Below are 24,771 nucleotides of genomic sequence, written 5' to 3' on the forward strand. Positions count from 1 at the left end.
CCTGAGCAACTAGAGTTCATCTCTTGAGTATTGACGGTTAGTTTGACTTGTTTTAGGTTGTTAAGGTTTGAGTTTTCTGTTCTTAGGCCCGGACGTTCTATTTGCATTGATCGGGACTGATCTAATTTCCTCACCGCGGCTGATGTCTGTAGACTCATATGACCCGAGTAGGGTTTGGGTTTCATCCTCCGATAAATATTTAAGATTTTTGTGTAGTCGATTATGTCTATTTGAAAATGGCATGGCTGTTCCTCTACTCTTTTCTTGAAGATCAAGCATTGATTTTTGAATGAGCTCGACTTTGGAATCAGTGCTTACATTGATTTCTAATATTTTTTCCATAGCGTGCAATGCTTTTAGAATGTCCTGTGCCCGCTTGCATTTGAAGAGTTTCGATTTCTCTCTGAGTATGAGGTGATATACTAGAGGTGCGCATCTGCCTATTTCAAGTTTTGTTTGTGCCCCGGTGTTTTAGATCTGTGACTTTTTCATTGTTCCTTTTTTTTGTCATTAGTAGGGGGAAGTGAGTTTTGTAAGGAAGCAGGTGCTATTTGTTCTGTTGTAGAGGGGGGGTTTGGAAGGGGTGTTAGCTTCCCTAGCCTTTATTGCTGGATTGGGGTTCCCATTAAATGGCCTATGTGTGGGAGTAATCATATCCTGGTGTAGAGGGGCTGATTTTTCCCGATGTACAGGCGTCGGGGCGATATTAGCGTATAGTAGAGATTCTTCTCCTATCTCTGTACATTTCCCGTCAAGTGAATCTTTTGTCAAAGTTGAGTCTCCTGACAGAAATGTAGGTTGTGGTTGTTGAGGGTCTCTAGGTATTATGACGTCTATGGTGGTTGTGTTGGTGGTAGATAGGGTGACTGGTTGTGTGGTCAGGTGTTGTTGAGACCTTGTGTTCTCTACACACTCTTTTAAGGTTGAAAACAAGTTGTCAAACTTTTCTAACTTGTTGTTGGCTGCTTGTATAAGCACAATACCGTTCTTGTAGATAGTTATGCATAGTTCCGCTCTTAATTTTGGTGATGGAATGATCAATAGTTTAGTACCATGTGGGATATTGCTTATATTTTTTTATGTTGAGCATCTTCGTAATGACAGTGCACCATTTAGCAGTTTTTCTGGTGAAAAATATCAAGTCATTTACAATAATGCCTTTGTTTAGATTGAAGGAGGGGTCAGAGATCAGCATGTCTGGGTTTTTTCTAATTAGGTAACGTTTGAATTTTTTGGCTACATTCTTAGATAGGTTATTTTGGTACTTTATGACGCAAGAGTTATTGCCTGCTGATTTTAAATTGGTTCTGGCCATAGTTACTGATGGCGATGAATAATTCTCCAGGGTGGTCCTGCAGAAATGATCTCACTTTGATGTATCTTCTAGTCCATTACCTGTCACAGGACGTTTACAGATCTACTGTCATTCCTATTGATGTCTCTATTCTCCTTTGTTTCCTTATGTCCCACTCTGATGTATCCTTTTGCCCCCTGAGTCTTTCTGTGGTTCATGCTACTGTCTTAGCTGTCCTTTAAAGCCTTATGTTCGTGGTCATTAGGGTATTATCCTCATTGGAAAACTAAGTTTTTTGATTAGATAAGATGGTTAGGATGTATGTAGAACGTATTTTCCAATGTTATTTCAAAATCCAACATTTACTTTATTGGAAGCTATAGAAGGCCATTCCAAGATAGCCGCCATCTTAGTTATCCTAGCTTATGGTGTAGCTGTAGGCCCTTGTTTGTTTCCATTGCACAGATCTCTTTCTATTGTCATTTCCAGACTGCTACCATTTTGGAGAAAGTCGAGTTGAGGCAACAGGAGGAATCATTCCTTTGTTCACCGATGGTCGGGCAATTGGGAAAAAAGAGGAAAAGTAGACGAAAAGTTGCTGCACACTGTCTGCCTTGCGTCGCATCGCCTATAGGACTGAGTCAGCGGCGGCCGCCATTTTAAAGTCAGGCAAGCTGCAGCCAGACTCCCCAGATCAGTGTGCTTGTTTTATAACTTTTACTCCCCAAGCCATGCAATCGCATTCGGGCCTCACGGGGACAGGAGATCTCCTTTCTCCACTGGATCCTCAGCGACGCGAGCCGTCCCTCATCCCATCGCACTAGGGATAGTGTAGACGGTGGGATGTGGTCCGTGTCGATGCAGCTTTATCTCAGTCCTGCAGGGAACCTCACAACGCTGGGGCCTCACGCAAGTTTGAGGCCCAACTGCACTTTCTATTATACAATTCATTTATGGCTCCAAAGGCCTCAACTACATTTCTTACCTTGCATGGAATTCCAGACATACTTTATTGCATACAATGAATGGTAAAAAAAGAGGCACCAAACCAATTGTAAATTGAGACAGTCCTCAGATCCTGCACCTGTAACTGTTCTCTCGGCTGCTTTGTTTAATTAAACAAACTGTTCTGGTTTTGCCAAACGCCTCTTGTCTCTTGTTTTTTCAAAGTATTTCATGTTCAAGCAACACCCTGAGGGAAACTACCTGCTTCCTCTTGTACCTAGGACAAAGACAAAGACAAAGAAGTGTACTCCAAGGGTCATAAGGCTGACCTCTTGTTCAAGCTATGTGATATAATAAGCTGTTAAGCTCCAAGACACCTTTCCTGCAACTGACCAGTTCCAACTGGACTTTCCGTGAACCCTGCAGGAGTGACTCCTGACTGAAAGTGCTCTTCACGAGGTCCTTGAACCCTTGGCTGTGTCTTGCTGAAATTCTCCTATCACCCCTGAAACCCTGGGACTTAGAAACATGTTCGACTTCCCAACCTCAGACGGGCTGGGGCAAACCTGCCAAGCCGATCTGACTGAGGTACATTCCCATGGTCTGAAGTTTCAGGGTTCTCCCATCCAGAGATTCTGTGAAGAAGCAAATCCAATTCATCAGGACCTCACTGAAAAATTATTAGGCCTCAGGGATCCCTCTTCAGGTGAAGTCAGTCCCACTGAAGGTTTCTAAGCTGCAAACGTAAAAATCTTGACCGAGCGAAGGCAGCAAAAATATCCAGCCAGCGAGGGACCTTCCTTTGGAGCTAAATTCAAATTTCTCCCGCTTAGACCTTTCCCACCAAAAACCCAGAGCTTCAGCAGGACCTTATTTAACTGCTATTGCACCTCATGAAGCCCTCCACGGCTACAGCCTGCTGTCTTACCTCACCGAGGAAGGACTCCCATTTCTGAGATTAATTCCCAAGGTAAAACGTCCAAACAGGTTGAATATGGTCCCTAGATCCTGCCAGAACTCCACTGTAGTTGGCCTAAATTTGTACAATGGTTCTGGTTTACTGCAACCAGTTGACCGTGGTTGGCATTTCACAATTTTTAGCGCTATTTCATTGAAAACTTAAAACATTCATATCTACAGCTCCTCTAATTGGATTGTAGAAATGTTGGTGTCATTTTATTTATTTAAATTGACATTTTTTCTAATTTGATATAGGATTTTTAATCTGCTGTGTTTTGCCTTTATTACTGTTTTGGTACTGCATAAAATCTTTCCACACTGCTCTGTGTCATAGCTACCAGGGGGTTGAACTAAGATTAATTCAGTGACTTTGATGTTTCACCTTAACAAGGATTGTGATTAATACTCATGCTGGACACTGGCAAACGTTTGAAGTACTACTCAAAACTCATATGGCATGATTCTTCAAGCCCTTTGTGCTCATAAAATCAATTTACATTATTAAATTGTATCAGTTAAAATCCACAGAAATCACAACACGGGAACTTGCTCTTGTAAATCCATGTACCCATTCACAAGTTTATACAATAGTGTAATATTACACATGGGTAATCCAGGGTCAAGAGGAAGGCAGGGATAACTAGAGAAATTTAAAAATGCACAAAGTTGAGTGTTTGTGGGCATCCGCAAACGTTTCCCTGGCCTATGCCAATCCTGGAAACGGTTGGCTATTTATCCAGTCATGGACACATAGAAAGCCTGTTCCAGGACAGGATTGTGAAGGGAGCAGAGCCAAAATTAGTGGGAGTGTAAGGTAAAGAGTTTCGCCAAGGAAACACATTTGGCATGACTCCCACAAGTAGCAAAATAGTGAATTACAGCCATTTTCATTTTTCACTATTGCAAGGCTACCTGTTCCCCATAGGCCAGAATGGGCAGTTTGATTATTACATTGTATAATCCTAACTGACTCAGGGAACAAGGTAGAAATTCGGGTTTAGTATGCCTGAACTCAGAATGATAAAAGGCATCTTTTTGTGAAGTTAGTTTTAACATTCTGTGTTTGAAAATACCACTTTTAGAAAGTGGGTATGTTCTTGTCTAACTATCCAAGCCTGCCTCTGCTAGGTTGTGTATTCCTTGTCTGGAGTTTGAGGGACAGGGGCTAGGGGATTCCAGGAGACAGGGTGAGTCAGCACAGGGCTGAATAGAGAGATCTGCATGTAGATGAGTGGGAGGAGTTGCACCGGGGACCTGAATAGGGCTGTGCCTTCCTTCCACAATGCTGGCTCCACCTCCTGGGGTACATCTGATGTCCCTGGCCTGCACTGTGAAAGGAATGAAGGAATTATGTAAACAGAGTGCTCCAGGACTGACCAGAACTGATTTGGACTAGGCAAAGGCCTCTATGCCTTCAGAGAACAAAGATAAACTATGTATAAAAAGGGGGACCCAGACCCCAGAACTTTAGATCACTTTAGGGAAACAAGAAGAAACCTTTGCTGAGGAGAGGAACCAGAGAGACTGTGGAGAGACTATCCCTAAGCAGAGTGCTGTTTGGGGGATTGGCCTGCAGTGGTTGCCTGACTGCCAAAGAAAGGAGAGAGGAACTTTGTGTGTACTTTCATCAACTTGTGAAGGATCTCCAAGGGCTTGAGCTAGAGCTTGCCTCCTGATGAAGTCTCAGGGACAACAGACTTCACCAACCATCTCCCCAAGAGTCTTTTGGAAGTGCCTGCTGCTGTGCTGGGTTTTCTGAGGGACTTCGTGTCACAAGGAGCTGGAGGCGTGACACACGAAGAAGAAGTGTGTCGCCGAACTGCCGCTGTCGCTTCACAGCGCGAAAGCACCTCACATTGCCGGAGAAGAGGATCGATGCCGCATCATCAGAGAAGCATGTCGCAGCCGCTGTCGTCGCATAGCTGGGAAAGCATGTCGCCACTGCAGTTGTTGCATCATTGCCGAAGCGCCTCGCATCGCCGAAGAAGAGGATCGATGTCGCATCAGACGCCGCTACATCCCCGGGAAGCGTGTCGCAGGGTCTGTCGCGGCTCAGAAGAATCGTTGAGTCGCCACACGGCCGTTGGGCATGCATGCATCGTGTCGCATCATGAAGAAGATGCCATCTTTGTTACATCACACCGGATCTTCATCGTATCACGATGTTGCGGGTCGCATCGCCACGAAAGCACAGTAAGAAACCGACGCATCACCTCCACTCGCAGAGAAGAACCGACGCATCCTCTACGCATCAGTAGGGACCCGACGCATCATCGTTCTTGCGTGTAAGGAACCGACGCATCACCTTCCCTGCAACACTTTCATTGTATAATGTCACACATCCTAAGGTACATTGAACTCAAAGTGTCGCATTTTACATCTTAAGAGAACTAAGCTATATCTACCATTTCTTTTAAAATACAGTATTGTGTATTTTTGTCGTTTGTGGTCTTGTGTTAAGTCTATATAAAGATACTTATTTTTATACTACAACTTGTGTGGTGTCCATCTGTAGTGTTGTCACTCGGTTACTGTATGTGTTCACAAATGCTTTACACACTGCCTCTGAGATAAGCCTGTCTGCTCGTGCCAAGCTACCAAGGGGGTGAGCAGGGGTTATTTTAGGAGTGTACCCTCTTACCCTGACTAAAAGCAAGGGTCCCTATTTGGTCAAAGGTGCCTACCTCTGCCAACTAGAGACCCCCAGTTCTAACAACAACATTTTGAGAATGCCCATGAAAATCAGGTCCTTACACTTTATAAATATTGGGAGAAATAGACTGTATAAAGCTTTGAAACCACTTGCTCATTTTGATATTTCTATTTAGATTTACCACATCTCGCTGAGAAATTATGCACTGAGCACCATTAATGTACATAAATTACAATAGAAAGGAATGTAAATATTAATATGCTTCCTTCAGAGCAATTAATGCATTGGAATGAATAAGAAAAAGCAATAGTTTAAACATACCAAATTATGTGCAATATCAGACTAGAGCTTTGCATACCAATGAGAGTTTATTTTGATTTACTAGAATTGTGTGCCTAACGTTATTAACATTTTCACTTTCACCTAAAGACACTGCACTATATAAAACTGCATTTCTAACTGTTTGATTAAACTGGGCCGGAACTTGGCCTACCCTCCATCTTGAATACTAACGCAGCCATGATGTCTGCATTCAATTTTCCTTCCATTGTACGTAATAACATGTGAAATTATTGCAATGCTCTGTATTGACATTATGTTCTTGAAGAACACCAGAGGAAGGCCTTTGCTACATTCAAAACGCTTCCTACCTGTGCGCCTGAAGGCCTATTGATAATTTGAGAGGGTCAATGTTTTGAGTATAACTAGATTTGTACTAACACATCTGATGACATTAGGTCAAAAGGGATTACATTACAATTAATTTAGCAAATAGTATTGGGATGATGCTAGATGATGACTATTACAGTTTGTATTCAAATCTGTCAGTTTGTGTCCTGATGCAATCATTTATGCTGACAATGCGATTTTCACTGTGTATTTTGTGATATAAGGACTGTAATCAGGAGGTGAGCCAAGTCTGGTTTGCCCAAAGCAGACAATAGTCAGTCAGTCTCTTGCTTAAGACTTAGAATATTTTTGCTCTGACACTTGACTTCATGTCAGACTCCAGACTCACTGCTGCATCTGAGCCTTTAGCGGATTTCCTATATTGGTTTATTATGCTTTTTTAACTAACTTTTGTATTTTTGGCTTCTATAGTGCACTTTAATTTTGTAACAAACCTTTATGGTTTCAAAGCTTTACTGGACTTGAGCCTAATTGAGTTAAGGCTTATTCTTTCGCTGTTGGACAGTAATCTGTAGGAGCAGAATGCCTTGTATTCTTAAGGTTAACACTGTCTCTAACCCTGCATAGGTGCTGTATTTTAGATTATCTGATAAAGTTACATCAACAAGACTCTTAAACTCAAACAAACTAAACAACTTAAAAAAAACTTTTTGTCAGAATACATTGAATGTAAAACATAGATTCTGCGATTAAAACAACTGATTTGTCAGTAAGTTGATTTGTTTGAACATTTATTAGAGCATATAACAAATTTCACCTTACCCATACTTTACTCTAGGAGGTTTAGAATGTGCTTTCAATGTAATCCATTTGATGCAATGGCTATGTAATGTATTTTGGATAAACGTTTTAAAAGAATAAAGTGGTCTTGCTCTTTTTTGTTAGTCATTTAGCCATCTACCAATTAGAAGAAGTCACACAAAGGGCCGATTTCGATTCTGGTCGGAAAGTCCACCCGCATCGGAATGTGCCAGCCAGATTCCTTTCCGACCGAGCCATTCCGATGGGCTCGGTCGGAAAGGAATCCGACTCGGATTTCCGGATGGCTGACGACAGGCTTGGAGAGCCCGTCCGCCGGGCCAGAAATCCTTCAGTACTCCCCAAGCCGCCTCTTTAGGGAGTACGATGGCAGTTTCTCACTGCCTTTTCGTGCCGGTTTTTCCGGCATGAAAAGGCAGTCGGAAACGGTCTTTGGGGACCCACAAGGCCACAGAATGGTGGCCTGGGGGCACCTATGGTGCCCCTGTGTAGATCCCTGCACCCTGGGGTGCCGGCCACAGGGTGCAGGGATGGACTGCACCCCTCCATTGCACAATGCGGGCAGGCATTCTGCCCGGAATGCATGCTCCCATTGTGTGGGATACGATTGCAACCGAACAGGGTTCGGTCGCATAGTACTTGCAGGGCCGTGACCGACGACAGTGGGTCGGTCGGGCACGGTTCCTGACCGATGTCGGACGGACTCAGGTCCATCCGACATCTGAATCGGCCCCCAAGTGTGCCTTCGTGTATCTTAAATTAAAACTGTTCCTGAAAAATTATTTGAAATGCAAGGCTTACTTACCCATCATAGGCTTTGTAATAATTTGGAAAGAGTCCATCAATTGCGACATCCGACCCAGGCCAGAAAAACGTAGCGGCCTTCAGACCTTGGCGCATCACTGTGACCCAGATCTGTGAGAAGAGAGCAAAACAGATTTAGTGTGTCTCATACATTACTATTTTTGTGTGCTTGTTAAGTTGCATAGACAGATGTTCCAGCTGGTGATGAAAGAAACACCTCTGCTGCATTAGTTAGAAGAGGAATTAGAGCATGCCGTATTCTGAGGCCCGGGTGCCCCCGCCACCCAAACCTGGGGTGACTTCTGATGCCATGTTAGGAGTTGGCCGCAGAGGGAGGCAGTGTAACCTCTGTGGTGGCAATTCCATCAGGCATGCATTATGCCCTTGATTGTATTACTAGAGATACTTGACATAGATCCCCAGGATGGTGCTTTCACAGGGCGATGTTTTGGACGTTAAGGAGAGCAGATGGTAATGCCAATAATGTTTGCAAAGGTCCCGTTACTGTCTTCCTTTGAATCAGCTCTTCAGTCATAACCCCGTTCACATCATTGTCACTTCCAGGACAAGGAATATTGCCCAGAGATGTAAACTTATTTTCGTGGCAAGGATCATCTGTGTCCATAGATGTAATATCCAAGTTAAGATACAATTCCTTCTATAAATGTCGAAGGTCCATCTCACGCAGCAGAAAGCCCACATCTGGTGTCATTGTTCATTTAGCAAAGAAGAAAAAAAGCAAGGGGGACATGTCCCTCACTTTGTGAAGAATGCAAGTACTGAACGTGTTGCAGTTTTTCACAAATGGAGAACGTTAGCTTACATTTTTCCATTGTGTAGCAATGTTCAAACAGTATTACGGGTGTCCAAAACCACATCGTATTTACATTAGCGTTTATTTAAATGCTGGTCAGCAGATAGATTTGTTTGCTTTGTTGTACAGCGACACACATACACGCTATACCAACAAAATGGCCAATAACACTGGCAGAGCTCCATCAATTTTCACCAAATTGCTCAGTTCTTTATGGGAGTGCCACAATAATTTGGGTGTTTTAGCTCAACTCTAAGTTGACGAGTATCCTGAAGTGATCTATAGGTAATACCATATTCTCACTTCCTCTCCCCTATCCTCTCCCAAAAACAACTGCACAAAATCTGGATAAAAGAGGCCACTGCTGCACAATCTTCTCTCAAGATCATTTAAAAACCGTGCGCTCCTGCTGAAATGGGCACAAACACAGTTGTGCCTATTTTAGCACTACCACCTCTAAGGAGTTAAGCCCAAAGTGCGCTTACAACTCAAATTGTGTTCAGTCTAGTGTTTGTGCAGCTATATCTCACCACATCCTTACTTGTGGTACAATGCCACCAGCAAAAACGCAAGCACAAAGGTTGTGATTTCCATTTGCAAGTGTTAGTTCTCTGTTTGCAGCACAGCTCTCTAAATCAAATGTAAAAAATTGCTATTTGCACGCTAGTGCTTTTGCACCTGTTTTTACCAGCTGAAACCAATATTGTTGTGGCTACTTGAAACAAGCAATGACCACAGAAAGGTCTACAGGGCAAACAGGCAGACATTACAGGCACACAACATGGAAAACATACAAAGTATCATATATGGCAAGATTACAGGCACACATGAGCAGACAGGAAATAAAGACAGGACAATTGCCTACCCAGACAGCAATACAGGTCCATAGACAAAGTTATTACATGAAATGTATTTTATAGCTTGCATAGTCCGAGTAAATTAAAGGAACAAAACAAACTATACAAAACAGATGATTCCTCACATACATCTGTGATTCAAGGCCAACCACAAAGAGTAAAAGAATGGGCTGTGAACAGGCACAGCTTTGGAAGATGGGTACCAGATGCACCACTGTGGTCTTTCTGGGATGCAGTTTAAAGGCACTGCAGTGACACGTGGAAAGGAAACATGTGTGTGTCACGTAGGAAAACGTATTTTTATTTATTAATAAGACACCCTTAAAGTGTGACTTTCTCTTCGTTCGGAGGCAAGATGAGAACTCCGAATTTGGTTTAACATGACCTGACGAAGGCGTTTACAGTCATGCCAGGTACTTGATCCGGGGAGTTTTTTGACTACTACATACTAAGGAATTTACAACACCCGGTTGGTTTATACTTCCTTTCATATGCTTGACGATTCATGGACATTATGAATGGACTTATCTACTTGTGTTAGCCTTGAAAAAATCCTGGACGAAACACGTGTTGGCTGTTTTGTGCACATACCTGGATTTTAAAAGAAGATACAATAAAGAAATATGCAAGTGAAATTCTGAAGTGACTAATGGACTTTAATTGTGATACGTTCCAACAAACTGTGGATACCAGATTTTCTGGTTCATTATAGTTTATGTGTGCCTCGGAAAATGTGATAAAAGTTAGTGGATTCCAGAGGGCTTTGTTGTTCTCCTTTGGAGTTTGGTTAATCCTCCAAAGGCAGAGGAGGATTTGTTGTTTGAGAGCACCGCTGATACTAATTCTATGGGAATCAACAAATAGAACATATGATTGAGTGGATGTGCATATAAATGTTCTGGCAAGCTTCTGCTTGGCTCTTTGTGTGATAGCTTAAAGCGTGACTTGTATGACTGTGGTCTAAGTGCTAATTATAGAAAAAAAGTGCCAAACTAATTATTCAGAATATTTTGCTCTTACAGTGACTAACTGTCCAAAAGTTGTGCTCACTTTGTAGGTTTAACTAACTCGTCCATAAACAAGGCTCGTAAAATTAAACTTTATTTTCATGCTAACCTAATGGCGAACTGAGATTTTTGATAACTTTAACTGCAAAGCAACCGTGGAGGCTACAAAATCTGTCTTTGTCCCAATCTGAGCTTTTGGTGCCAAAACTTACAGCTTCTGCTAGAGCTTGACAATGATATATCCGACTCACAGTTTTGGATATTGCAATATTGGAACACTTTGACCTCCATAAAAAAAGAATAAGCCCAATAGTAATATCTTTGACTAGGATGACCCTCTTGATGCATCGATGTAGATCCCAGTCACCTCATATTGTTCAAAGGCACATTACTTTTTTGGGGTTTTTTTGGTACTTTTTGCCTTAAATGTTTATAAGTCTTAGCTCCTGTTCCCTGATCTGATTGTATTGTTTTGTTGTCTTTTTGCTAATTAAATGTTGCTTTCTGTTTATAATCTGGTTTGGGAATTTATTTTGGTGTTTTCTTGACTTTAAAATTGTTGGAATGGATTAAACTAAACATGCACTTCTCTGGAGAGTGTTGATTTTGACATAGCTAACAGGAATTGAGCAGAGAGTCAGGTCAAACACGTCCAACCAACACACAGGGTACTGACGCCCAACCATCCATTCACAGCACAAGCCCAGGGAAATGCAGATCTACCCCACCACTTCATGTAAGCGTCAAAGAAAAAACAAGTACAAGGATATAATGCTATTGCCGGTCTCTCGCCACAAGGTGAGTATTCGACGGAATATCTCACTCACTGCCAAAATCTCCTTCGTTGGACCTCTATTTGTCCACTCCACCAAAACTAACAAACATAGACCGACTCAAATGTATCAGGCTTATGCATCCTGTCCGAAACACTTCAATTCATGATGGAAGTCATAATGAGCAACTAAAATGCTTTGACATATAATGTGTAGAATCTTAACTGCAATACTGATTAATTGAATGGAGTATAATTTATTATGAAGAGAAATTAATTATAAAATGGTTCCACATGTTTAAATTGTGTATTTACTGCCACTTAATACACACATTTTAAAGATAACCAATGAAGGCCTTTATGTCCCACAGGCCATTAATTAGAATGGGCTCCGTAACAGAAGTTGATGGGCCCATCGAAATTATGAGGTTAGCAAAAACACCAGTACTCACTAGTATGGGACCTTTAGATCACATTAGCGTGTCTTGGCTACCATCAAAAAGCAATAATCGCTTCATTTTAAAAAACTGTGTGTACTCACAGGCTCGCCTTGATACCAGTCAGGATTAAACTTCTCCTTATTTCTCAGTGTAAAAGAAGCATTCCGTTTATAGTCATAGATCTTGTTGTCAACAATCCCATGAGATTCTGGATACAGTCCCTGCAATTGAAACAGAAACCTTTTTATGACAAACATGCAGTTCAAAAAAGTGAAAGAACTATGAAATAGGGTATATTTTCAATATCCTTTAACTTGAGATAGCAATTTTGAGAGCATAATCGACCAACAATACACATGAACATACAGCTAGTATCTGTATTTCATGTATTGATTTATCTGTGATTTTCACTTTTTCTATGGCATGTAGACAATCCAAGGGAAGATTAGAGCCCTTTGGGCATATATTGACAGTGGTTGTTGGGAGGATATAGCACAAGCTTAATGAACCCAGAAAACAAGTAAAGCAAAGTACAGGACCGATCACAGTCTGCTGCAGCAGGGACATGTCACAAGTGAGTCAGACCAAGTTATTTCCCCCCCCCCCAGAATTACCAATACCACAAGAATCACACATTTTTGGAGAATACAATGTGGAGCCTATTCTCAGCATCCCCCCAGCCCCTGTACTTTACCTAGAGACATGTCACCTGCGTTGAGCAGGCACATTGTCTTGGTGAAAAACTTCACAGCTTCTGAGTTACAGCAAATCCTGTAATCCCTATGGAGTTGCCAGATCTGGTTATTGGGCTTTTTTGGGATTGTCGCAAACTCATAATAAGAATTTAAGAGGACACTATAAAATAATAAACCAACAGTATTCCACTGCGAGAGAGTGCATGCTAGAGAATGCAGCAGAGGGAGAAACTGGTATTCGATCTAAGAGAAGGGTAGATGAGAGTGTTCGAGTGATAGTCAAAGATAACAGGGACAGTGAGAGTACAGAGTACTGGGCAGATTCTCTCCACAAGGCCCCTTCAATGTATAGTTTAGCAATGTGAGCAAGACAGCAAATCAAAATGTTGCCCTGCATCTGTTGACATCATAATTTTGAAGTGACAACATAATTGTGGTTTGTAAACAACGCTCTACTACACAGCTGCATAGAAACTATGGAATTTCTTGGATTAAGTACGGTACAAAAGGTAGCATATCTCAATGCAAGAGAACCAGACGCAGATATATGGACCTCAGGGAGAGGGGCACAGCCGTCACAGACAATATGTATTCACAGAATTACTTTTGAGTGAATGGGACAGCAGAATTGTGTGGGAATAAATGGTAATTTAAAAAATACGTCATGCGAAATAAAAGGGCCAATAGCCCGACCAAAGCTAAAACCCCATTGCTAATCCTGGCCTGCAGCTTACACTGCTGCAGTCCAGTTAATGCCTATCGCTGCTTGGTTCAGACAACTACACATTAGTACATACCTTTCAAGGTTTCATAAGTAAACTGAAGGTGACATTCATGCCATCATTTGATCCCTCTTGGGGAGTCCCCAGAATTGTATTCCTGTAAAAATTTTGGGGACATTGCGCGCTTCTACAAATTCCAGTAACTTTGTTCGGAATTTGATAGCATTATATCCCTCTTTGCAGGAGGCCTCTAGAAATATGACAAATCGTGCCATTTTAAGCGGGTCAGTTATATATTTATTTATTTGTAGTATTTATATAGTCTTAACCTAGCCAAATATGACGTATTTGCGGCTAATACAGTAAAAGATACAAATATGTTATGTTATGTTATGTTATGTTATCCGTTCTTCTATAGCGCACAGCTGCCCCAGCAAAGGGGCGTCCCGGCGCTCTGACAGGCAGAATGAAAAATACATAGACCGGAGAGGCAAACAGAGAGAGGGAGAAGCGGGGCGAGGGAATGAAATCCTATGTAGTGAAATAACATCCAGGGGGAAAAAGATACGTTTTAATAGCCCTCCTGAACATAAGCAGATCATCAAGGGCACGAATGTGAGCAGGTAATGAGTTCCAAAGCCTAGCCGCCAGAAAAGAGAAGGAACGCCCTCCCGCTCTGCAGCGTTTGAACCGTGGAACTACTGCTAGATTTTGGCCCAATGACTTCAGACAGCGAGAGGGAACATAAGGGGTAAGAAGATGCTCCAAGATCAGGGGTGAGGACAGCTTAAGGATCTTGAAGGAGAGACATAAAGTCTTAAACTCAATCCTTTGAGCCATGGGCAGCCAATGAAGTTTCCGGATAGTTTCCTTCGCAGAGCAGAACCTAGGTAGACCCACCAGGGCTCTGGCCGCCTCATTCTGTACTTGCTGCATCCGGATAACTTCCGCCTGATTGGCCCCCACCAAGAGCGAACTCGCGTAATCAAGCCGCGAGAGTATGGTGGCCTGAATTATCAACTGTCTAGTGGGGGCATCAAAAAATTTCAGGGTAGGCCTAAGCCCCCGCAGAACTCCAAAGCAAGCAGCAGCCACTTTTTTTGTGTGTCCGCAGAAACTAAGGGCGGAATCTAACCAGACACCCAGGTTTTTAACCTCGGGGACCGGAATAGGGACTGAGCCCAACTCTGGGGGCCACCACTGAGCGCCCCAGAGGTTGCACTGCTTACCAACAATGAGGACTTCCGTTTTTTTGGCATTGAGTTATAAGCAGTTAGCCGTCATCCAGCCAGCCACTGCTGTTAAGCCCTCCCTGAACCTAGGGGCCTCAGAGTCGGAGACCCCATTAAGTGCAACCGCCAACTGCATGTCGTCAGCATAGGAAACCATAGTCAGGCCCCACTGCTTGGCGACCGCAGCCAGCGGCTGCACATACAGGTTGAACAACGTGGGGCTAAGTGCCGACCCCTGAGGGACTTCCTGCTCGATGAAATAGGGTTTGGATTCAAAAGGAGGTGTGGCGACCCGAAATGAGCGACCTGCTAGAAAAGACCGAAACCAGTCAAGTGCCAAGCCAGAGATACCTGCTTCACCCAAACGCTGCAGAAGTATCACATGTGAGACCGTGTCAAACGCGGCACTGAAGTAACACCAGTGCCGCAGTTTGACCGGAATCAAGCACGGAGCGCAGATGTTCCGTCATCGCAAGGAGAGCAGTCTCCGTGCTGTGACCTGCTCGAAAACCGTTCTGGGAGGAATCCAAGATATTAGCAGTCTGAAGATGTTGAGTCAGGATTCCATTAACATAAGCCTCCGCAACCTTGGCAGCCCAAGGGAGAAGAGAGATTGGGCGATAGTTCTCCAGTTTAAGGGGATCCAAGGCGGGTTTCTTCAAAATAGGGGTGACATAGGCTTGTTTCCACTTAGTTGGTACTGTCCCTGAACACTACGAAAGATTAATGAGTTGGCGCACAGGGGGGAAACATAGAGCAGCCGAATCTCTGAACTGCGCGGGTCTGAGCGGGTCTGCAGGGGACCCGGATTTAACTTTAGCTGCCAACCTATTGAACTCTACCTCTGAGATTCCCGGAAGTGTGGATAGAGCCACATTAGAAGTAGAAGTGGGCCTCTGGCCTTCACACTGAGGGATGGTACTAGGAAAGGAGCGATAGATGGTATGCACCTTTTCCAAAAAAAAGTTGGCAAGCTCCTCACAGTGGGATGCAGAGCATATCTCAACTGCTGAAGCTCTTTTAGCAGTCAGATCTTTAAGAACTTTAAAAATCAGCTTTGCAGGATTAGGGCTACGTTTGAACTCCTGGGAGTAATAAGCCGCACGAGCTCTACATATGGCTCTATGGTATATTTTAGTTTTTACGAGGTAGTGTTTTTTTCTCAGCATCATAGGTTTTACGCCAGTCTCTTTCCGCTTGTTTACATGATTTTTTTAAAAGCAGTAAAGCGTTATCATACCATGGGCTGGGTTCAAAAGAGCGACATTTACTCCACGTAGCAGGAATCAAAGAATCAAGTGCCCGGGAAACCCAGACACAGAAGAGATCATAGCCAGACTCGACATCATAAAAAGGGTCAAGTGGATATTCGCTGAGTACCCGATGAAAGTCCTCGAGCTTAAGTTTCTTCCAAGGACGTTTTAAGACAGACCTGTCTAAGTTTGTAAAAGGAGGGTTTCTGATCACAAGGTTCAATTCCACTAAAAAGGGTCTGACCAGGCTACCGGAGAGGGTGGCAGAACATTGGCCGCAGACAGATTTGTAAAAATGGGGTCCAGGATGTGACCACCCACATGCGTAGGGAGGGTGACCACCTGACTTAACTGCAGCGCCTCTAAATCTGCAAGAGTACTGCTGATAACAGGGGTGTGGCAGAGGTCAAAGTGGAGGTTAAGGTCACCAAGGACAGTGAAATTAGCCGAACCTATCGCGAGAGAGCTCACTATTTCAGGAAGAGCCTTTCTGAAGGCTATATCATTACCAGGGGGTCTGTAAATCAGAAGCCCAGAAAAGGTAAGGTGATGATTAATCGTGATACAAAAATGCGCACTCTCGCAGCCATCTATAGCTAATTTCTTCCAAATACAAGGGTAGCAAGATTTAACTACCATTGCAATACCCCCATCCCTAGAGTTACGATTGTGAGTGAAAATGGAGTATTGTGGCGGGATTGCCAGATTCAATTCCACCATGGCCTCATCATGAAGCCAAGTTTCAGTCATGAAAAAGATATCAGGAGCCTCTGCTAAGATAAGGTCGTGGATAGCAGAATGATGTTTAATCAATGACCTAACGTTGAGGTTCCAAATTTTAAGAATCCGGGGAGCGGAAGACTCGCTGGGCAGGGATGTCATGGGAGGGGGCTCACATAGTGCTCTAATGGGGGTAGGGGAGCTAAGGACAAAATTGCCACAAGGGCACCGGTAGGGGCCGCACAGCGGGTCATGAGGGGAGTACTCACAAAATATTGATGACTGCCGAATACTAAGTAGCTCCTCTCTCATGTACGGGCCGCCAGCGGATTTGTAAGGCACGATAACCATTGCGCCTGGCACCTCCTTAGCGCTGACGGGTGCAGACGGGCAGGACTCTGGCACGACTCCGGCGCAGATACGGCGCGTCCGCTGCACGCGTCCGCTGCGCGGAGACATGCCCGTGCTCTTTTATGCGCAGCTAGAGCGCGATCCAACAGAAGCCCACACCCAATATGGCCGCCGTCTACCACTCGCCCCGCGAAGCCGGTCTCTCAGCGTCGATACTCGGCTGAGAGTGACCCAGCAACGAGGGGGGGGAGAAGACTCTACAGGATCTTTAGCAAGTGTCACCAGAGTCAAAATATAAAATCTCACGCACTAGCACACACAGAAGTCACAATGGCACATACAATTTTTTAAAATGCACAATGCAGGATAAAGTAAAAGAAAGATCTCCCGGCATCCGCCTCAGGAGAGGGAAAGTAACAGACTGCATAGTCGAGCGCAGGGCTTCCAAAAGCCCCTTTTATGTGCAGCTAGAGCGCGACCCAACAGTAGCCCACACCCAATATGGCCGCCGTCTACCACTCGCCCCCGCGAAGCCGGTCTCTCAGCGTCGATACTCGGCTGACAGTGACCCGGCAACGAGGGGGGGGAGAAGACTCTACAGGATCTTTAGCAAGTGTCACCAGAGTCAAAATATAAAATCTCACGTACTAGCACACACAGAAGTCACAATGGTACATACAATTTTTTTAAATGCACAATGCAGGATAAAGTAAAAGAAAGATCTCCCGGCATCCGCCTCAGGAGAGGGAAAGTAACAGCCTGCCTAGTCGACTAACTAAGAAGAAATAGTGAGTAAGAGAATAGCAAGTACCCCTTAGTCAGTGAAGTAGAGTTTTATTATAGACTTCAACGGCCACCCAGCTGACAATTTGGAAGGGGTGAGGGGGGTTCTTATAATGTGGCACCTGGGATATACATCTTTAATTGGTTTCTGATCTTACATTTTGTTGGACCTTTTCTCAATACTTGATGGAATCTGAAGATCCCAACAGACAAATAATGGACCTTTGGAAATCTTAGTGGTGAAATTTAAGGAACATCAATGCAGTCATGGACTCATTGCGCAACATAAGCAATCATGATCATTAAAACAGTATAATAAAATAATGCTCCAATCAGGCAAATAAAACAGAACAATGCCTCCTTCAAATAATATTGGCATAAATTCCCCAATTATGTAGAATCAAAAAAAGAAATAAAATATTTTCCAAAAGGCAGAATGAGTAATAATGATCATGATGCATGATGGGCAACGCTTGCCTCACTGGAGGGTATGGGCAATGACAAATGATCAGGATATAGCCTTCTAGCCTGCTGCAGAGGGCTATAGCGGTTGTTAAAGGCCCTGAACCAGAGTCTATAACGAGGGATAGGGCCTTTAACAACTGATTTAGTGTGAGGCAGAAGGGCTATAAGGCTATTAGAACATTCCACCCATTAAACGTAGAATTTTCTAAATTGAGAAGGGAGAAACATGAAGACAAACATTGGAATGTTGGAGCTCCGGGTTTACACCAGCCATTATAAGTCCGAAGCTACTCCATTGTCTTCAATGGAGCACTCAACATTCATGCAGTATGGGCAAGGAAGACTCCACTGGGTATTTTTATAAGGTCACATTAATCAACTAAGCTAATGATGAACCCCTTTTGGCAAATTAGGCAAAACAAGTCGGATAAATAATAATAGCCTTGAAATTCAGAATAGTATTATGTACTAATGGCCCATCAAGTCATGTAGTCAATAATGACCCATCGCCAGTGCTTGATCTGTAAGAGAGTGCTAGTGTCCAAAGTTCTTCTCAGAAGCCTACAGCGAGTGCGAAAAAATGTCAGAGTGCTGAATACAAAGGATCTATAAGCTTAAATCCACCCAAAGCGTCTTTACTCCAATACCGGGCGCTACCTGTCCCTTCACCTCACTTTTGCTTTCGCCCTTTGTGATGTTTTGTTCATCATTCTCTTCCTCCGTAATTCCACATTCTGTGTTTTTCCATCTCTTGCCCTCATCAAATGTCTGATGCATAAAAACATGGGTCAGTCCCCACAAATAGGTGCCAGAGGGCCTACTGGCAATAACTGGCTCAAATTAAGAACTGTCCATCGCCCTGCCCTTGCCTTCCTACATATACACTCACAAGTGGACTACTTCTTCCATCAAGAAGATAGGATGTTCCTATGTTCAGGGACAACAGTACCGGGGAGAGAAGTACGTTTGAGGAGTATGGAAATTGGGAGACAGTGAAAGAACCAGACAGAAGAGTGCACAGACATGATGTGAGGCAGGGAGAGTGGATGAGAGGAGGACAGAGAGAGAGAGAGAGAGGACAAGTAAGAAAGACTTATGTAGTATGAAGGAAAGGAAAGACAGGAATGAAGAGAAAGATGAAGGAGACAGATTAAGGAATATGAAAGAAGGGCAGAAAGCAAGGGGAGAAAAAAGTGAGCAAAGAAGTGAGCAAAGAAGTGTACATAATGAAAAGAGAGAGAAACGAGAAAGATAGAGGAATAGAGACAGAAAGACGAAGAATATAAGGCACCAAAAGCAAAGGTAGGATCGAGAAAGTAAAGACAAAAAGAAGAAAGAGTAACAGAAAGAATAAACAATAATGAGAAAATGAAATAAGTAAAAAAAAAATATGAAAAAGCTAAAAAAAAAGGAAAAAAGAAACGAAAGGTACCAATACATATGCCTAAATTCTGAACATAAGACAGTATGCAACCTAGTTGAATCAAAACATTTGTGTTTAGGTATGCCTGTAACATTTAATTGTTAGCTGAGCATTGACTACGATAACAGAACATTTTGATATTGGACAAATAAAAAACAGGAAAATAATTATTGCAGCCACGTATCTAAGTCCTCCCCTAAAACCTCCGATCCTCCCATGAAGGCAGTCAAGTGCATGGAGGCGCATACAGCTGAGCTGCCCCAGTTCCTGCATCTGGACCCTTGTTCTTAAATTCGCCCCTTGCTCTTCAACCAATCAAGAGGGCGAAGGGCAACATCTTTGCGGATGAGAAAAGTATTAGTGCTCTCTGCTTACACATAGACATTGTACCAAGAAGCGCTCTGTGTTGCTAATGGAAGAATTCCTAGGCAAAGGGAAAATCTGCACAGTGTAATTTAATTTCTTTCTGTGAAAGGCATGACACTGTTCCAATGTGCCTGATCATTACTGATGAATTGAAGGTAAATCTAGGCTTGTATTAAAGGTGTCCTCTGGTATGAGTGTTAGGACAACCTTTGAAACACAAAATCACCAGTAGTATCACAGGAATCACCAGTAAGGACAATCCCCATTTTACACAGTAAATGCAGGTCAGAGAGAAGGATTGCAGAATAGAAGACCAAAGTTTCAATAGAAAACTGAAATCAAGAAACCATTGACCCCTCCCTCTCAGAAACGTAAGAATATAAAATGCTTACTGTGACTATGGTGTAGTGATTGGGGAAGGTCTTTGATGGGTACACAGGCCTCATGTTTCGTGTGTAGGTTCCACATTTTCCTGGGGGGAAGATCTTCAATTAGCAAAAAAGAAAACTTCTATCATTCAAACTCAAGTCACATTGCAGAGTGAAATTGCTACAGAACCCACTGCATGGCGGTATTACGTGTGTATTCCCTGTCCTTCTGTATCCCTTGCACCATCCGCAAAATCCCCATATCACGCTTCCTTTGCATACATCATACACATTTTCACGAGTTACATCAATGGACGCCTATACAGGCCCTCCTAATGTGTAGCTTTTTAATTCTGATTGGAGTGGTCATAGCAGTTTCTGGGCCTATCAGGATTATGGGGTCTGCGGGGAACAACTTTTTTTTAGCTGAAATCTCCAGGTGACACACTGGGTGAAGGCTTAAAAAGGGAAATTGATCTGGAATACAGATGCTCCCTGTAATTCCTAATTTGTGATGAGAAATGTAGTGTTCCACCTGTAATTCCCATGATCTCTCCCTCCGCCCCTCCTGGTTATGGCTAACTTCAATGTCGGTAACTCTGGGGACAGACTTAGAAGAGCCAATTCCACACCACTCAAAGGCTATAGTACTTAACTAGCGGATATTAATCATGGAGGCCAGCTTGCATTTCTCCTATTGCTGTTTGATATCTTGCATTATTTCAAATCACAGATCCTAAAAATAAAAAACTGTCAGACAAAGTTTGCAAGACACAGTCTTACTTTTGATTTACGCAGGTGCGCGGCCTGTTTCTATGTTATCCTAACCAAATGTACCATTTTCAATAATTCACAAAAAAGGAATTTAACTCCAAATAACAACACATCAGAGCTAGTAAGGATCCATAACTAGCCAAGGTTAGATGTTTTATGGATAGCTATGAAATTGCATCTCTCTGGGAGAATTCCCAAACTTGGAGGGGAGCCTTTTTTGCAGTTAGAAGCCCTGGGATTCCCAAAATCACAAGGTTCACTGCCTGGGTACCTGATGAATTCACAAAAGGGAAACTGATGCTTCCTAATTAGTACTCGTGCCTTTAAGGGACACTGGCTGTTTTAAAAACATGTTTCCTTGTTTGAAAAGCAAATGTCGTGACGGAGGTCTCTTGTGCCTTGCAGCCAATCACAGTGCGCTGTAAATGGCGACCTGACTAATTAATATTAATTAGGCAGGTCATTTTATGACACCCTGAGAATGAATTTGTGATGTGATCTATTACTACATACGTAGTATTGCAAACTGAACATCCCAGATTGCAAATGGGAATTATACATCTGGCCATAGATGAACAGATTGTCTTAATGTGGGATCTCATTTCTAAAGTCATAACTAAAGTGCCCTTTCTAAAAAATCTCCATATCCCATCAGCCAAAAATGTTTTCTCACAATAAACCATTGCAATTGGTGGCAAGCAAAAGTTAGTTAGTAGGGAAAAAATTGTACTCACGTAATTTGCTAATTACAGGAAGCAATCCGCCCCATTTATGCAAATACTCAGCCCTGAAGCCATCCAGTGAGAAGACAAGGACAGGGGGCTTTGTGAATCTAGAAGACAAGTCCAAGAGAAATAGATATTGGAAACATGTTGATTCACGTTTACAATTATCAGCAGATGTTTTGAATCAATGTCAAGGAAAGAACTCGGTTGTATTAGATCAGTGTCTTTACACACATCAGCAAAATAGTTTCTTCATGTATAAAAATGTTTATGAAAGAGAAAAACAAGACAGTGAAATATTAATAAAATTGTCCCACCTAACTAAAATAATCAATGTATTTCTTTTTTAAACTACAAGTTGCCACACTCAAAAAAGCTAAAGTGAACTTGGGTCAATAAAGCAATATTTAGATTTTAGCATTTCTCTACCAATGTCCAAAGACAACGAGGTTTATTGTTATGCCCTATACTTAAACCTATATTATCATCTACGGTAATAAAGTTACAGTATAGTCTGGATGCTGCACCCAAAGTTATAGTTTCGATCCCTAGATTCTATGTTGTTGGTAACATTTGATGTATGATCAGCAGTACATCACAAGCTGTCCTTTGGTTTCACCAATGATCAGCATCCTTACAATGTGTCCCATGGCATTACAAGCGGATTTGGGTGATAAAGGACCAATCTGCTAGGTCTACTGTGCCAGTAAGAGTAGTGTGCCATAACAAAAACTGTTGTGTAATTTAAATAAAAGGCAAGAATAGGGCAATATGTGCCACAACCAAAAGGTGGGTGCTGATCATGTAAAGTCCCGTTCTCCGCTGTCTTCCCTTCCTCTCCTCATTTTTTAATTGTTCAAGATTATCACCTCTAGTGTTGACATTGGACACAGCCTCTTTGAGACCTTGTTTATTGCCATGAACACCAAAGGAACGTTGGCTCCAGTTGGAGTGTGGTCAAACACATTTGATGTCGTTGATATTTAGTGTTGCTTGAGAGAGAGTGCAACTCTGGTGGTCCTTCTATGTGTCTCTAGCATTGCCTTCATTTTAAGCCTGCATATAGGTTTATCTTTCCACGTTTATGTAATGTGCATTAAAATCTCCTCTCATACGGCTTACTACTTACTAGATCTGGGACTATTCTGCTGCTCAGCAAAAACAGTAGCGACTGGCCATATAAAGCACATCGGATGCAGTTCAGAGTCCTCGCTTGTCTTTTTTCATAGTACCTTTGAGGAACAGTGAGTACCGAAAATGTAGCTGGACTGAGGTTGTCATGAGGGTGGGTTCATCAGTTTGCTTTTCGCACAGACCCTCACTTCCGTTCAGCCTACAAATCCAACAGGGTCAAATGAACTAAACTAACTTGTGGATCAATCAATCAATCAATCATAGCATTTGTATAGCGCGCTACTCACCCGGAAGGGTCTCAAGGCGCTGGGGGAGAGGGGTCCGTTACTGCTCGAAGAGCCAGGTCTTGAGTTGCTTCCTGAAGGAGAGATGGTCCTGGGTCAGCCGAAGGTGGATGGGGAGGGAGTTCCAAGTCTTGGCTGCCAGGTAGGAGAAGGATCTTCCTCCGGCGGTGGCTCTGCGGATGCGTGGTACGGCGGAGAGGGCGAGGCTGGTCGATCGTAGCTGGCGGGTGGGCGTGTAGAAGGTCAGGCGGTTGTTGAGGTACTTGGGGCCCAACGTGATCCTCTTGCTGACGGGGAGCCAGTGCAGGTCTCTCAGGTGGCCGGAGATGTGGCTGTGTCGGGGGATGTCCAGGACGAGTCGTGCGGAGGCGTTATGGATGCGTTGGGAGTCTTTTCTGAAGTTTGGCTGTGGTTCCGGCGTGGAGGGTGTTCCCGTAGTCCAGTCGGCTGGTGACGAGTGCCTGGGTGACAGTCTTCCTGGTTTCGGTGGGGATCCATCGGAAGATCTTACGGAGCATGCGCAGGGTGTTGAAGCATGATGATGAGACGGCATTGACTTGTCTGGTCATCGAGAGGGAGGAGTCCAGGATGAAGCCCAGGTTGCGTGCGTGGTCCGTTGGCTTGGGAGTGGCGCCCAGGGCAGGGGGCCACCAGGAGTCGTCCCAGGCGGAGGGCGATGATCCCAGGATGAGGACTTCCGTCTTGTCTGAGTTCAGTTTCAGGCGGCTGTTCTTCATCCATTCGGCAACGTCTTTCATCCCTTCCTGGTTCTGGCGGTGGCGGGGTCGTTGGTGAGGGAGAGGATCAGCTGGGTGTCGTCGGCGTAGGAGATGATGTTGAGGTTGTGTTGGCGTGCGATGGCTGCGAGGGGGCTCATGTAGACGTTGAAGAGGGTTGGGCTGAGTGATGATCCTTGTGGTACGTCGCAGATGACTTTGGTGGCCTCGGATCTGAACGGGGGGAGGCGGACTCTCGGAGTTCTTCCGGCGACGAACAAGATGATCCACTTCAGTGCCTTCTCTTGGATCCCGATGTTGCTGAGGCGCTGTACTAGGGTGCGGTGGCAGACAGTGTCGAACGCTGCAGAGAGGTCCAGGAGGATGAGGGCCGCTGTTTCCCCATTGTCGAGCAAGGATCTGATGTCATCGGTGGCTGCGATCAGTGTGGTCTCGGTGCTGTGGTTGGCTCGAAAACCGGACTGCGAGGGGTCGAGGGATCCGTTCGTCTCGAGGAAGGCGGCGAGCGGTCTGTTGACGGTCTTCTCGATGACTTTGTCAGGAAAAGGGAGGAGCGAGATGGGGCGGAAGTTCTTGAGGTCGGTGGGGTCCGCTGTTGGTTTCTTCAGGAGGGCGCTGAGCTCGGCGTGCTTCCAGCTCTCCGGGAAGGTGGCGGTGTGGAAGGAGGTGTTGATGATGTCCCGGAGTTGGGGTGCGATGATGGAGTCGGCCTTGCTGAAGACATGGTAGGGGCAGGGGTCGGTT

General features: G+C 43.9%; 1 protein-coding gene across 1 annotated transcript in view; it reads right to left on the reverse strand.

Moving 5' to 3' along the window:
- Nucleotides 1-24,771, reverse strand: part of ENPP1 (ectonucleotide pyrophosphatase/phosphodiesterase 1) — a 519,644-nt gene that overhangs the window by 234,746 nt on the left and 260,127 nt on the right. The window contains exons 6-9 of the mRNA XM_085611568.1: nt 21,882-21,979; nt 20,398-20,477; nt 12,097-12,216; nt 8,107-8,216 (exon numbers count right to left, since the gene is read on the reverse strand). Coding sequence (XP_085467694.1) covers nt 8,107-8,216; nt 12,097-12,216; nt 20,398-20,477; nt 21,882-21,979 — 408 coding nt within the window. The remainder of the gene's footprint in view (nt 1-8,106; nt 8,217-12,096; nt 12,217-20,397; nt 20,478-21,881; nt 21,980-24,771) is intronic.

The sequence above is a fragment of the Triturus cristatus genome, chromosome 6 (assembly GCF_964204655.1).
Source record: "Triturus cristatus chromosome 6, aTriCri1.1, whole genome shotgun sequence".
Taxonomy (NCBI): Eukaryota; Metazoa; Chordata; class Amphibia; order Caudata; family Salamandridae; genus Triturus; species Triturus cristatus.